At 40.4% G+C, this 16,407-nt stretch overlaps 1 protein-coding gene across 2 annotated transcripts in view; it reads left to right on the plus strand.

The window, feature by feature from the left end:
* Positions 1-1,276: 1,276 nt before the first annotated feature.
* LOC137268041 (cyclin-dependent kinase 11B-like) overlaps positions 1,277-16,407 on the plus strand; it is a 46,564-nt gene continuing 31,433 nt past the window's right edge. The window contains exons 1-4 of one of the 2 annotated variants that reach the window (XM_067802543.1): positions 1,277-1,358; positions 2,957-3,120; positions 4,676-4,827; positions 9,305-9,545. In XM_067802543.1, coding sequence (XP_067658644.1) covers positions 2,957-3,120; positions 4,676-4,827; positions 9,305-9,545 — 557 coding nt within the window. In that variant the 5' untranslated portion in view covers positions 1,277-1,358. Of the gene's footprint in view, positions 1,363-2,956; positions 3,121-4,675; positions 4,828-9,304; positions 9,546-16,407 lie in introns of both variants that reach the window. The other variant, XM_067802542.1, reaches the window with a different exon arrangement.

The raw sequence follows: 16,407 nt of genomic DNA on the forward strand, positions 1-16,407 counted from the left end.
TTGATCCGAAATCGGTCTCCGGAATCGATCTCAAACTGAGGATCAAATGTAAACTTCCATAAGGCTACGGGTTACAAATCAGACGTCATAAATCGTCTGTTTTGAACTCATCGCCATGTTTCATGGTTACGCCTTGCCGTTGCTTACAGTCGTTTGGTCACGTGACATGTTTTCAGAGACGTCTTGCATAACTCAGAGCTTCCTAAAGAGGCGATATCGAAATCGGCGTCAAACTGATATGTCCCTGAAACCTTGTAACAAAGAAATATACAAAGGGCGTCTAGCATAGACCATATCGAGCATTTTGTGAAGGCGATACTTTTACCCAGGAGATATAGCTTAAACTTACATAAACTGATATAAAACTAATATATTTTATGCTGGCTTGTAAATGGACTGTCATTGTACTTCCATTACATTAATTTGTATTTGCAAAGCTTATCAGTTCTACGATACATTTGTTAATTGCATAAAATTTATTTGTTGTTTGTTGGTTTCAAACATGGTCAAATTTTGTTTTGATTTAAAAATCTACACATAGCAAGTACTGTCATACTTCACTTCCGTCTCTGTTATCAGGTTCGGGTGGTCAGGCTCGCTTACTTAGTTGACATGTATATGTCATCGTATTCCAATTGCAGTTGCGTAGATCGACACTCATGCTATTGGTGACTGAACTGTCTCTTTCAGATTCCGTTAGTTACTGGCTAGAGACCAGTTATCGCCACGTACTAACTATCCCCAACACCTGCATGCAGCGCTTGCACAGACAGCTTGACTTCTACAGTATTTCACACGCTGACATATCACATAAGCGGTACAGTCGGTTACGAGAGTTAAAATTTAGCTATTGCGCAAGCGCTACAGCCAGGTGTTGGCGATAACTGGTACGCTGCGATAAGTGGTCGCTAGGTAGTACAGACCGTCGCCAGAGAGCTGGAATATTGCTGAGTGCGGCATAAACCTAAACTAACTCGCTCACCCACTTCCGCCCGTCGTATTGCCAGTTCGTTAATTATTATCACACAACTATTTAAAGACTTCTAACTCTTACAAGTTTGAAATATTACGCTATTTCCAAGGATCCCCTAATTTTCTCGTTTATTTGTGTGCGTAAATCATTCATTTAAATATTTTACTCTTTCGATATTTTTCAGCAATTTCATGAGCAGTCAACGAGGATTGTGTGGATAATTAATGAGATTGTACGAGTGCTTCTAGCATTTTTACATCTTTGTGAGTTATGTCCCTTAGCAATATTTCCGTTTCCGGTTCACGTCGAAAACAAAAACGTCTTCGAACGTCTACCTTTTAATGACTCTCTTTTGAGACAGTTTGCTCAAAACATACAAAAGAAGGTAAGTTGTCTGCGTATATTGTATGACCAGTCACACAGATGTTTAATTTAGGATTGCAGACGGTTCCCCTCATCGTATTCGTAGTGATGAGCACATGATGAATCAGAAATGAACATGTTGGATTTTATATAACATAAAATTATTGTGTCAAATACCACGGAATGTTTTAAGTAAAATTACACATCTCCTTGGCAAGGGTGTAGTTACAAATGTAGTGCTAATTATCCTAGTTTGGCATCTTTGGCTCTCACTGCACTGGCTAGCACTACATGGTCGAATGGTTGATTGTGTGACGATGGGTACTATTTGACTTGGGAGTGTTTCTTTTACAGAAGATTCATAGTGTGTGAACCAATTAATGACTTGTGAACTTGAACTTGTGATCATGTAGGTCTCAGGACATTACCACTGTACTATGTTTATAACATTACTATGTTTATAGGGTATAGTTTTAGTTTTCATTTTCTCTTATGTATCTTACCGGGAAGAATTTTCTTTTACTATCCTTTATTGTTGTCAAATACTGTGGGGAAAAATATACTGGAATTGTAATTGCCTGGAGCTGTGCACATGTGATACTGATGGCGACAACTGGTATGTGACTATAATTGTTTGCTAGCCAGTACAGAGTAAACATGACACTTCAATTCAAAGTGTACTAGTTGTGTCCAGATTCATGGTATTCCCTCCGAGAAGCACTAATTGAAGCATTTTCCAGTTGTTATGCATGTGTGAATTACAGTTCTGTTGTACTAATATAATTTGAAATATAGGATGCAGCTCACGTTTCCTGGTGAACATGCTAAGATTTCATTTCACTTCTCATTAAAAATGATTAAAGCTCATATTGCCAGCCACAGAGTGTAAGTCAGGATGGAGTTGTATCTCAGACCAGAAAGGACCAGAAACAGGAAGCCTACCTTGAGGTGGTAGAATCTTCCATCTCATGGCTAAAGTGACATACTGCACTCAGTCTACTAAGTCAAACAAAACCTAGTAGAAGGTCGCGTCAGGTAACCTTTGAGCGACTAATCACTGTCCAATCAAAGGCGAGACGGTTAAATAGATGTAACCAATCGGACCACGACTGCTATTTAGGGATCGGAGGGACTTTCAAAATATCCAGGCTAATCACACAGATCTCCCCACAAACAAAATTCTGCATATAACACAGTTATTTGGCCTGCAGTATATATGCTTTGGGGTTTCTGTTGACATGGTTACCATTAGCTAATATTTCCGCAAGATAACATCTTTGAATATTGCCAAAAACACCATTTTCAGAGACTGTTTACTCACCGTTGTCATGGTTGTACATACGCTGTTTGCATCACCCGGAAGCAAGGGTACGCTCATTAGCATTCGGAATCATTCGGGTACGAACCTTTTCGAGATAAAAAGTTCAAAAGGTATGTGTGAATGTGCACTTTCGCGATTTGGTAAGCTGTGTTCTGATCGGTCAATCTCAAAGGTTACCTGATGCGACCTCCCATAAGGTTTTGTTAGACTCAGTGGTGGAGTGTAACGAAAAGTACTGAGGATAAGTTTACTTAGACTGATACTGCACTTGTACTATGGTACTTACTTTGTGTTGACAGATGTCTGATGATGCCGACAGCTCATACGAGCAGGGTGAGCTGGAACCGAGTCCTGATCACCACCGAGCCTCAGACAATGAACGTCAGCTGTCTCTTTCCCCACAATCCCAGGAGGCAATAGTAATCGATGACCCAGATGATCAAGACTTCTCGGACAAAGACAGGTAGTTACGTCCTCCAAAATCTAAATTTCTTTACCGTGTTTACCATTTTCCATACCATTACACATCTGAATCATTTTCCAGTTTTTCTCTTTTTGAAATGATAAATTTCCACTAAATGCACCTTTTCTGTTTTCTTACCTTTCTTTTTTTCAACCCTTTCACATTGAGTTTTGCCTGACAACACCATGCACATTACATACTGGTATTTCTTAGAGTATTAAAATATATTTATACTCTTTTGTGTCGGGTCTTTGGGTCATGTTAAGTAGTGCGCATGTAGTGGTCATGTTAAACAGTGACTTTTCTATTTCAATATGACTTGGGACTTTGTTGAAATCTCACCATTGATGATTGGTTCATTGGATCATTACTAACGGGCAGCCATCAAAGCATATTGGTTAGGCCAGACCAATTTTATGGCACGTTTTACAGATTTGATGGTTGCATTTTTTCAGAAATAAGAAAAAATAAAAATCAGTTTTCCCTGCCCCTGATATATATAAAATACTTCTGAAATCAGAATGATACTTAAAGTCACTGAACTTATTTTTAGTTGATATAAACAGAAAGAGTTAATGTGGGATCTCATTTGGGCATTTGCTTTGACTGGTGATTTAAAAAAAATATCCCTACTGCCTGTAGGTTTTCTCTGTTGTTTAGGGTTTTAATTAGAAATTGCAGAAATTGCATTTTCTATGTGATTATTCAGTGAATACACAGATGATAGGACCACTTCAGTAAAGGCATGTGTAAGAAGACTGAAAAGGCTACACTGGGAAGTTACACACAGTATTCAGCATATCTTGAGCTTGAATGGTTACTATGGTTACTGTTAAAGATGCCGTGATACATAGATGCACTCATACTTTTTCTTAGATGCTACAGTTATTGATACATTCAAAACTGTATTGATTTAGTTTTGAAAGTATTGGTTTAAATATATTAATGGTTTGTTTATATTTTGCAAGTGTATCATGTTCTTTGACTAAATTTACTCATTAATGCAGGCGTAAATAGGTATCATGATACATATCAAATTGTGATATGGGTATTGTGATATGTAACGATTCATGAAATTTATGTATGTTGTTACATCTCTAGTTACTGTGTTTTCAGTCTCAGGAAGTATGATTCTTGATTGCAATGGATGACCCAGTAGTCTGAGTCACCATACTTTCCCAGTAACTAGTTACATAACTTTGAAACTTTGTGTGACTGAATCAATTTGGGTATCAGAATATCTGGAGATGATGGATTTAAATCCCAAGTGGCATGAAATCTAAAAGTTAAGTTTTCACCCAACATTAAGTTTACATGCCACATTCTAATGTAGAGACGTGGTATGAAACCAAACTGTATTGCACAGCATGTAATATCAAACTTGCGTCGTTATTGAAAGAGGTATAGTTCCCGACAGGCACTTAAATGCGGGATGAACATGAGTGTTCTTGCCTTCTTGTTCCTTGTAGTTAAATATAACAGTGGCTCACCCGCACCATGTTCACATCAGATGGTGTGGATATGTTGATTTCATGTCTGATTGCCATGGTTACAGAAGTGGGGGAGAAGACGGGGATGGCCTGGACATAAAACCTCCTCAAACCCATGCAGGTCGCAAAGAGAAATCCCGCAAACATAAACATAAAGAGGAGAGGCGACGAGAGAGGGACAGAAGAGACCGAGAGAGAGAATACAGAGACCGAGAAAGTAAGTGTTCACCTTTACAGTCATCAAACAATATTATGCAACTAAAGTGGAATATATCTAAAAAAAATTGATAAATTTTCCTTATCCTGACTCATGCCTGTTATGCTTATCTTGTCCCTATATGCAAAGATAGTGGAACACTTGAAATCCCTTGGAAGTTCCCTTCGTTTGAAGCAGTGGTAAGTACCCACAGGAAGCCTCCCCGTTTCTCACCATACTGGTCACATGACCAATCCTGTTTCTCACTCTCTCCTCCATCGCCTGAGGAGACGGTTGGAGTCAACTTGAGTCCCTATATGGCATTCAACATCCTTTTCTTTATCGGTTCTTTGCACAAAGTTTAGCTTTGCATGGGTTTGGTCTGTAATAATTATCATTACAATATGAAATTGGTGATAGATTTATAGATTTTTTATGTTGTTGAACATATATTTCATCATGTGAGATTACATTTTCACTGATGAAGTCGTGCTCCTGGTGTAGGTTATGGCTGTCTGCGGCTCATCCGTATTATTATGTCCTACTTGCATGGTTTTTTGTTCTTCCTGTGTTCACTGTGAACTTGGTAGGGATTTTGTTTGTTTACTATTCAAATATGTGCTAAAAATAAATTTTACATAGGCTCTGTCAAGTCGTCTGGCAATTCGATTCTTATTACGTCTGGTAGTCATGTGCTAAGTACTGCTGGTATTCAAGTTTGTAGTGAATCACCAGACGTATCCCGGGGGTGCCATCGGGATAGCGTGGAGACTAGGTCCTAATCCCAGATGAGGTCGTCGTCAGAATCAATGTCATCTCAACGAACAACCAGTAAAGTTGAAGCAATCTAGTCCCCCAACTAGATTATCACTGAAACAACAGACCAGTTCTTCTTCGAACTCCTTCAGTGATGATATCGTCCCTCCTGACGAACGAAACACTTGCGATGAATCATAATGCCTACTACCAGTGGTACAGAGCTTCAGGGAATCAGAGCAGCGCATGCAGCATCTATTAGACCTGCATCTACTACATCTACAACGACGCTCCAGCCCTCAGAGAGTCTACTTTCAACGCAGACATCAACAACGTCTACACACTGAACACATTGGATACTGCTGTGAATCTACAGCCTGAGATGATACACAACGACAGTAGCAGTGTCTTCTCGGTCTGTTCACCTCAGCGAAGCATTTGACCTGGAGGGGAAGACTGCAACTATGTCCATTACAATGTTTACAAAGGGAATTATTTGACAGAGCTGAACTGCAACAGTCATCTGTATGTAAATGTGTCGTTACAAGGTTGGGGACAACAAGGTTGCTGCAATAATTTTGGCGAGCAACGAACAGCACCCTGCATATGAACCACCTGGAGATGAAAATTGTAATCAATGCAGTATGACACTAGTCAACAACATTGAGAAACAAGCTGCTGATGGTGGACACCTACAACACCACAGTAGTGTTCTACATAAACAAGCAAGGTTCAGCATGATCTCACATGCTGACATCGTTGATGACTTGAATCTCTACATAAAGGCATGCCACATCCAAGGTGCATGCAACGTTATGGCAGACACTATATCATGTTCTTTACAACCATCACCAACAAAGTGGAAACATCAGGAGTCATTTTGATTCATCAGTCAGACATTCAGATCACCGCAAATAGACCTATTTGCCACCAGGTTCAACAGATGCCAACATTTGTATTTCCAGTGCTGGATCCGTTTGCATGGACAAAAGTTGCTCTCGTCATCTCAAGGGAAGGAAGGAACATTTACACCTCCCTGCCTCCAGTCTTATTTCTGAAAGTCATCGGAAAGACAAAATAGACGATGATTTTCCAACTGACTTTGGTCACACCTACTGGGCAGTGAGCAAATGGTTCCCAGTATTCATTGAGGAACTAGGACAACCATCGCAGTGTCTCCCAGAGTGGAAGAACCTACTCATCCATCCACACACCAAACAAGCACCCGGCAATCAGACAACATTCCAACTACACGTATGGATCATATCAAAGCCAGCTTGAAACATTGAGGAATTTCCACCAGAGCAGCGAAGACAGTCACCTTAGCTTAACTAATACAATGATATATGGATGCGTTTTGAGACATACACCAAGCGGAAGGGCTTCACTGCATCGGAAGCCACACTTCCTCAAGTAGCGGACTACTTATGTCACCTACGGCATAAAGGTTCTACAGTATCGACCTGTTGGCGGCACTCAGTACTTGCCCTAACAACGGCAACACGGATGGCAGAAATACATGCCCTGGACTTCATTTGTACACGATTTGATGCCGATCATCATGAGATTGCGCACCATTTGCTGCAGTGGGATTTACTGCCAAAAATCGACTGCCTGGACAACCGGTATGACAAAACCGCATCGCAGAATTATTGACAGTCCTTGGGCCACTTGATACACAGGATTTATCATTATGCCCAATGATAATGGAGGGCTGCTTTTGGACATCATCCACAGTGTTTGCCTACATGACATCACCACTAAGGACGTCACTGATATTCACCAGTTTGGGGCACTTATTGTACCTCAAACACTACTGGTTCCACCAAGGCGCTGGGTTTCACTCACCCCCTTTTGTATTGTGAGTGATGATGACCCTATACTTGTAGAGGAGTTACTTGTACTTGTATGCCTATGACAAGTCAGTTTTCATTTCGGGCAATCAAATAATGGTATCATACTTGTCCGTGGACTACTAGATAATTTCCACTCATAGCTTCAAACTGCAAATAATGCTGGATTTCATTTCATGTCTTCTCATAATGAAGCTATTACATTTAATTATCAGTCTTCGACAAATAGTCAGTAAACATTAATATCAAGCATGGTGTCATAAAATCAAGTTACTTTCTTGAAGTCACTTGCCCTGTTGCAAGTGGCTTTTCAACATATTTTTGAACCCCTGAAAATCTCACTTTTTATCACATGACTTGTTGAGACCATGATGCTCTGAGGAGTAGAATGGTTGAGAGTCCATGCACACTTCTCGAAAATACTGGCATGAGTGATTATGACCCTGTACTCATACTGAAGATGCTTGTACATGAAGAAGGTTAGCGACTGGTCTTGATTGGAAATCTTGACATACAGTTGCATTAGACACTAGCTGGACACTAGCTAATGTACATATCATCACATTCCAGTCAACAAATGCTTCAGACAAGTTTGACTGGATGTGATCCCACCATCTCACAGATATTGGAAGAACATTAACGAATGGGTACTGGACATACATATATGGTAGAGGTCAGAATCCAGAGTGGTATGACCCACTGCTGTTTCCATTGGATTCTGTAGGCATAATAAGCATGAATCAGGATAAGAAAAAATATATAATTTTCTGAATAAAACTGATATTTTATACTTATCCTGACTCATGATGTCAAGCCTCCTCCAACTGCCTTTCTCAGGCAGTCTGAATTCCCATTAATTCTCATGTCGGGCTTGTGGAATTATGGAGAGATTGACAAACAGGGCTGGTCATCTGACTGAAGTGGCAGGAAATGGGAGGCTTCATGTTGGTGAGCGTATTGTACGTCCACGTCAAAAGAAGGGAACTTCAAGAGTTTTCAAATGTTCCATTATCTTTGAATAAAAGGACGAGATAAGCATAATAAGCATGAGTCAGGATAAGTATAAAATATCAATTTTATTCAGAAAATTACACACTGAAAAAACTAACCTTGCAACTAACCAATGAAGAATATAAATTCAGGTCTCATTGATCCAACCTACGTTTATCCTACAATCAGCTTTATCCGACGCTCTTTTTGGTAACAATTTGAATAAATGGAACTTAGCCTCATTTATGTCGAATTAACAAGACTTAAATGTAGCTGGTGAACACCCTGTTTCTGTCACATGTCTGTCTACTTTCTGTTTGTTCCTGAGTTCCTTACATTACCATCAGTACTGAATGATTCTTCACAAGAACCTCATCAGACATCTTCATGGAGATGAAGCAATCTGAAGTTTGCGTGTTTATCCCTACAGTATGATTAGCTTGGGCAAAACAGCAGATTTGTTGATATGCTATTTATGATGATGTGATAACATGGGATCGATGGGAAACTTGTTTTACCGGATCCATTGTGCAGCCTGAGATTTAATTGAGACTATGGTATTACAAGGGTGTTATTGTGAGGCAGAACTGTATCTCCTTTGTTTGAAGAGCTTTTGTGAATTTTCGAATGGTTAGAAAATGGTTCGGCTGACTTGTGATGCTGTGTCAAGATATAACTTGAAAATCTAAAGTTTGAACAATAGGTGTAAAGGTATAATATGTCCATAAATGACATAGCAACATCCGGATCAGAATTGATCTTCATCAACATGATGCAAAATCATGTGGTCTGGCCCAGATTCAGTTATTTACAGACTGCCATGAAGTAACTGGAATATTGCTGTGTGCTGCATTAAACAACAAACAAATGTTCATAACACCCACCAATTATATTGTAAGGAGGTCACCAAGGCCGGCAGCAAGAACAAGACCGTCACAGATTGGTTCAGATGCGAGACCGACACCGGGAACAGAAGGAGATGGACAGAGAGTGGCAGAGGGAACGGGAAGTGGAGCGAGAACGACAGAAGGCAAGAGAGGCAGACAGAGAAAGAAAGGAAAAAGAAAAAGAGAGGCGAATTAAAATGGAATCGCGTGAGGCTCGTGAAATGAGGAAGAGACAAGAATCTCAAGATGAAAGGTAAATGATTTTTGTCTGTTGTCTCAGCTCCATATGATGTAAAATAAGATGTAGCAGGGATGATCCAGTTTAAAACTGGTCTTCAGAAACCCATGCTTGTTGCAAGAGGCATTTAACATGTGACCAGACTCGGTGACTTTGTTGACACTTGTCATTGTATCCCCACTGCATAGATTATCATTAGTCACTGGATAGACTGGCCCAGACTTAATTAATTTTTCCTTGTCCTGACTGATGCTATTATGCATATCTCCTCTCTCTGTGCAAATGATAGTGGAACACTTGAAATCCCTTGAAGTTTCATTCTTGAAGCGGATGTATAACAACACTCAACCACGAGTAGCCTCTTCGTACCAATTGGCATCCACATCTGTCACATGACTGGCAATGCTTGTCACTCCATCACCCTGCAAAACAGTTTGACTCTGAGGCTCCCTGTGCATAGATACCCTTTTATATTTCTGTCCTAAATTTAAATTCAGCAATTTTCGGCTTTTGGTCTGTATTTATTATTGTTATGTCTTAAAAAGTTTTATAAATTTACGTAAGTTTCACGTTGTTGGACTTGTTTTTCATCACTTGAAATTTTATTTAATTCATAATTCCGTTATAGGTACCAGTTGTTTGCGGCTGATCCACTTTTGTTTTGTCCATCTTATGCTACGGTTTATTTGCTGTTCATGGATGTGCATGGAACAGAATTAGAAGGCATCCTCAGAATATGTCTGGTTAATCGGCTGATAGTGTTTGTTAACTACAGCTGTTGATACTCATGTTTCTATTGAATCACTGAGCATTACCTGGACACAGAGCCTGGAAAGAGCAGAGGTAACGCCTAAGTCCCACAAGAGGTCGTTATTGGATTTAGCCGAAGTCATCTATGCTGACGAGAACAAAGTCCTCAACTTCCAGGTCGTAACTGAAGTTGCACTCAGATAAACGTTGAGGTCCTTCAACAAGGAAATTGTACCTCTGGACTAAGTCAACATGTTTGATGAGCCTCCTCTATTTCTTCCCAATGTTCTGGTCATCAGTAAGTCTTCTCAGCGTACATCTGCAATACCTTCAGCAACTGTCACCAGATCAGTGCATCACTCACTGGATGGCCTTCTAACAATGCAGACATCTGGGCTGCGTTTCACAAAAGCCTCGTAGATTTAGGAGGTCATAGCCCTTGTTTACGACCTTCTTCTGACCTCCTTTACGACCTTTTCACAAAGACGTATCCATGTCGTACCACAGGGTCCTTAAGTCCATATCGCACATCGTTTAAGATGTACTTTGCTGCATAGCAACAGAGAGACCAAAAAGGCACCTGCTTGTCTTGTTTTTTATTCCCAAAGTATTTCAAAATAGAAAAAGTTTCAGTAACAATGCAAATGTCATGTTTTAAATTGAAGGTACAGGTTATCTTGTCATAATAATTGAATTCTCTCACTAAATTCCTTTGAAAATTTCAAGGTAAAATGTATAAATGGTTTCCATTAATATTATCAGTTTGCGTATAAGGTTTGAAGTAATCGCTGTCCATTAACCTGTTCACATAAAACTGCAATATTAGTCCCGAGGTACATCAGAGGAACTAAAGTACATATTGCCATTATGACTACGTTTGATCTACTAACACTTGTGTAAAGGTTTAAATATGGTCTGCTACTCTCAATATGTCAACGTCTTTCGTAACTTTTATTCAATCAGTCAAAAACTTTCAAAGAAAAAAGTTTCATGAAAAAATATCTGGACCATACGCAAAATATACATCATAGTACTGAAAGTGTTATCGGAAACCTTTTTGTTTACTCTTGTCCATCCGACCTTCACCTCAAGGAAATGGCCTAATATGTACAACAATGTTGATGTATGACATCACAAGCGATGACTGATTTCTTACAAAATGGCAGCTTCGCTGACAAGGGTACTCAGGAATTTGTGAGGACTCTTCACTCGATTCAGAGATCGTTTAAGCATGAATATGATGTGTAAGTAATGAGACTGACTCTGACTATCTGTGTTTTGTTGTATGTTTTCATCATTTTCATTGTACGAGTAGATGCCAGATATGCCGATAATTACTGTTGTATTGCGTGATTTTGCTTCTGTTATGGTGTCACACTGCACGGAAATTTAGACAATTACGTACGAAGTATCAAATCTTTTAATTCTATCTGCTTTTAATTTCCTCTTTCCTGCTACGATACTCTTTCCATGCACACAGGTATTGAGCCATTCAAAGCAATGAAGAGTAGGTCGGATGTCGGAATTTTTTTTATAAAGTGCTACACACTATAAAATTGGAATTTTTGTTTGTTTACATTTCAAACGAGCATAGTCTTTGTTTTCACCCCAGTATGTTTTGTTTCATTTTGTCAAGACTGTTGGTATTGGTGGCAAAGACCAGATGTAATATCATGTTAACATGTATCGATAATTCAGTAATTCCGGCCTTTGCGAAACGAGATTTTGTAAACACTATCCAGTATGGCGGAAAGCACACTTAGGTTAGGCATAGGGCATAGAGAGCATAGGATCTTCAGTTGGTAACCTCAACAACTTGGATATATCATTTGCCTAGTTGCAGCTGCAGCATGCTACACAGAACAGGTCATGGAGCAGATGATCAATATCATGGAGCGCCGTTTTTCAGAGGAAAAGAATCTTCACCCGATGACTGTAGCCCTACGCTCAGGATCTGCAGGGGGAATGCACTCACATTCCAGGAAGGATTGACACACATGTATCATCATTGCTATCGCATGTACATGTGCATGTGCGAACACTGTCACAGGAAGGAATGCTCCAGGAGGGAGTCACTGCATATTTCACCAGGACTCTCACGAATGTAGATAGTGCCATGTACAAATGTGCTGGTTTGAGAAGATCTTCACCATTCGTTGCAAGAAAGTGTTTGGAAGATTTTCCGATCATTGATTTAAAGAGTGCACCTACGCCCCTTTAGTGCTCCAACAGAAAGGATTCGCCACATACTTGCTGGGACTCTCATGAACAGAGGAAGGGAACAAAGCGAACACTCTTATTCGAGAAGATCTTCAACATCATTTGTGTCTTTACAAAGAAGTATGGATGAATCTGCTAACGTTGATGAATCAAGAGCATTCCGTGAACGATCATTCATGCACCTGCTGCATTTCAGCAGGAAGGGTCTGCCGCATGCTTTTGCCAACACACTACAGATTGAGATATGGGTCGTCATAGCTGTGTGACTCGGATCTACATCCATGTCAGGAGGTATCTCCACCAAAGGACTCTAATAAAGCCGCCGTTTATTGCCAGCAGATTCCCTATTCACCATATCAGCTAATTATAAAGTGGAAGAACCCCACTACCAAAGAGAAGATGAGTTGGTCTTATCTACTTACTTTGAAGACGAATCAGCACTGCATCTCCGAGCATCTGGTGAGAAATTCATGATCATGACGAAGTCACCTGAAGATGATGTCAACCTTACACAATGCAGTAACCTTTGTGGATTTTACAAGATTACTGTGCAATGCTTCATTGAACCAGGTTTCTACAGTCAAACAATACCAGTGTTAAGGAAGCATGAGAATTTCTTCATAACATCGGTATAAGATGACGACTGCATTATCTTCAGTCAAGATTCATAAATCGAAGAACTCGGACACAACTGCCAGAAGCACAGTCTACTTACATCAGTATTAAGCGCCGAAAGGTTTTGCACGCTTCTACTCCACAGAAGTAGAGTTACCTATACACATGCCCACCCGTGAAACTCCAAGACAAACCAAACAGCGCAGTTATGAACAAGACCGAGTGCTGCCCAGGAAATCATTGTCTGCACAGGATCTCAGGATTATTTGGCTGCAACATCGGTGATGTCACATAATGGAATCTAATGTGTCACGTGGGACAATGGACCTGCACAGAATATATGTCACATCATGTGTGACAGTAATCGTCCGCAGATGTAAACAACCCTTCCAATGTGGAAAGACTTCATGCTGATGACAGTCTGCCCTCAACAGTGTTGGCATTTGGAAACGTAGTATTAGAGGAATCTTCATGGCATGAAGCGTGTACCTGTTTGTATTGCCTCACCTATATGACTGTCTTCATTAATGTTCAGCTGCTTAGAAGTCCCTGCAGCAATGAGCATGGCGTACACAGAACGATACCACACTACCAGAAGATTATTAACAAAGTCAAAGTAGGGGTCAAGCCATGATACCTCAAGCACTGCTCTGTCCATGGTCTCTATAACAGTGGCTATGTCTTCCTGGTCCATGCGCCTCAGCTCAAGCTATGACCCAAAGGGGAAGACTCTTTGAATTGGATAGCCCTACTGGACACATTCAAACTATACCTGTTACGGTGGACTCACAGGTTGAATGTTTGTGCAGGACGGCAACACTAATCTATATGTAGATGCACCACTAGAAGGATGGTGAGCTCACCCAAACAACACTGTTGCAGCAGGGAAATGGACAGGCCAGGAACGCCTTCTTCACATCAATCACTGCTGAAAGCTGTAATCAATGCAGTACCGCAATGATCGAGTGTATTGAGGAATAAACTACTGATGGTTCATACAGACAACTCCACAGTAGCATTCTACATAGAGAAACAAGAATGAACAAGATCACACACTGCTGTACAGCTGACTTTTCAACTGAAAGGGATGCGACATTCCAGGAGCAAAGAATATCATGGCAGACATTCTATTGTTTCCCCTACAACCATCTCCAGAAGAATGAAAGTTACACTGGGAAGCATTTCGGCTGGCTGGGCAAACATTCGGATCACCGCAAACGTACCTATTTGTGACAAGGTTCAACAGATAGCAACATTTGTATTTGCTTTTGTTTGAACAACAGATGCCCTAAGCATCTCGTGGGAAGGACTGACCGCTTGTGTTCCCGCCTGCATTTTTACTACCGAAAATAATTGGAAAAATCAAACAAACAAGGATGCTACAACTGGCTGTGGCTGCGTCTTACTGGACAGCGAGGGAATGGTTTCCAGCACTCATTTAAGAACTAGGAAAACCATTTGTCATCATTCCAACTAAACATATGGATCGTATAAAAGCTTGCTTAGAGAAACGAGGATATTCCATGAGAGTGGCAAAGGCTGTAATCTTGGTTCTATGCAGATCGACTTGCACACTATATCACAGATGGCTACAGTTTGAGACATATGCCAAGTGGAAAGGCTTTACAGCATCGAAAGCCTCACATCCTCAACTGGCGAATTGTTTAATGTCATTTATGATTTACCCGAGGACTCAAAGGTTCCACAACTTACCTGGCAAAGCTCAGTACAGTTATAGCCATGCAAACACAGATAAAGCTGGTGAAAGTGTCAACTGTGCTGCACTGTTGGAGAACCACAGTGAAAGTTTAAGGCACCAGCATGGGATCTAAATGTTGTATTACATACAAGAACTGAGACTGGACATCCTTTTACTTGTTGACACAGAAAACACTTTTTCTGCTTGCCTTAGCAACAGCAGCTCGGATATCAGAAATACATGCTCTGGGCATCATGATATCACACATTTGGGACTGAGATGGGATTTTATCTCCTAATATCAACTGCTTGGACAACAGGACAGACAATACGAATTACCATACCAGGGCATTATCTACAGTCCTTGTGCCAGAAGGTACACATAAGTTATCTTTGTGCCCTGTCAGAACTCTCAAAATATATCTTAATGGGAAACAAGGAGACAAAATTCAAAGGCCTATTCATCCCCTTATCTACTGAGACACCTACGGAAATATCAAGGAAAACTATCTCAGTATAGATGAGAGCCTATATACTGAGCGCCTCAAATCCACACAAAGTTAGAGCCCTAGTGCCTACACTCGCTCTACACGGATATTGCTTGCTCACAACTATTACTGAGGGCTGCTCTTGGAGATCAGATACTGTGTTAGCCAACCTTTACCTCAGGGACATAGTCATGGAGGATGTCTGAGGCATTCACCAGTTTGAGCAACTTGTAGCCCAACAAGTAACGGTTCCACAAAGGTGCTGAGTTACACACACACTTTTATCATGTGACTTGTAGAGACCAAGGCACTCTGAGGAGTAAGATGGTTGAGAGTCCATGCACACACCTCCAACAGGCTAGCATGAGTGATTATGACCCTGTACTTGTAAAGGAGATTCTTGTTCATGAATCAGTGTCACAGAGGACATCATGAAGAAAGAGTTGCTATAGATATCTATTTGGAAGAAGGAACTAAAATATCTAACATCTCACCCTTTATCACTCGACTTGTAGAGACCAGTGCCCTGAGGAGTAAATGGTTGAGAGTTCATGTGTTCATCTAGGTCAGACTAGCATGAGTGCTTATGACCCTTTACTTATAACAGAAAATACTTGTACGTGAAGAAGGGTTACAACTTGTCTTGATGGGAAAATCTTGACATAAAGTTGCACTAGACACTAGCAGGATGCAAATAGATCTATATCTCCACAAAGATATGTCAGCAGTCACTTCACAAGAAGAGAAATCTGACATGTTGTGGACCCCCCTAGTTAACAGATTCATATTGGAAGAAGAGGACAGACATAATGCAGTTACAGTTCACTTGTGATATCCAACAAAATGTTATGGATGTCAACTTCTTCTTTATTGTTTTCATCATGTTTCTGGGCTATTCCTGGCCCCTTCATCAGGTGGATGAAGTTTCACTTGTGGGGAAATGCTGCACACACGTAAAGACAGCCAGAGAATCCAACCACAGCCTGACCCACCACCGATTCTGTCAGATTCTGTAAGCGTAATCGTCAAAATAAGGAAAAAGATGTTATGTTCTGAACACAATTGATCTGTTATACATATCTTGACTCATGACATCAGGCCCTCCG

Source organism: Haliotis asinina, chromosome 16 (genome assembly GCF_037392515.1).
Source record: "Haliotis asinina isolate JCU_RB_2024 chromosome 16, JCU_Hal_asi_v2, whole genome shotgun sequence".
NCBI lineage: Eukaryota > Metazoa > Mollusca > Gastropoda > Lepetellida > Haliotidae > Haliotis > Haliotis asinina.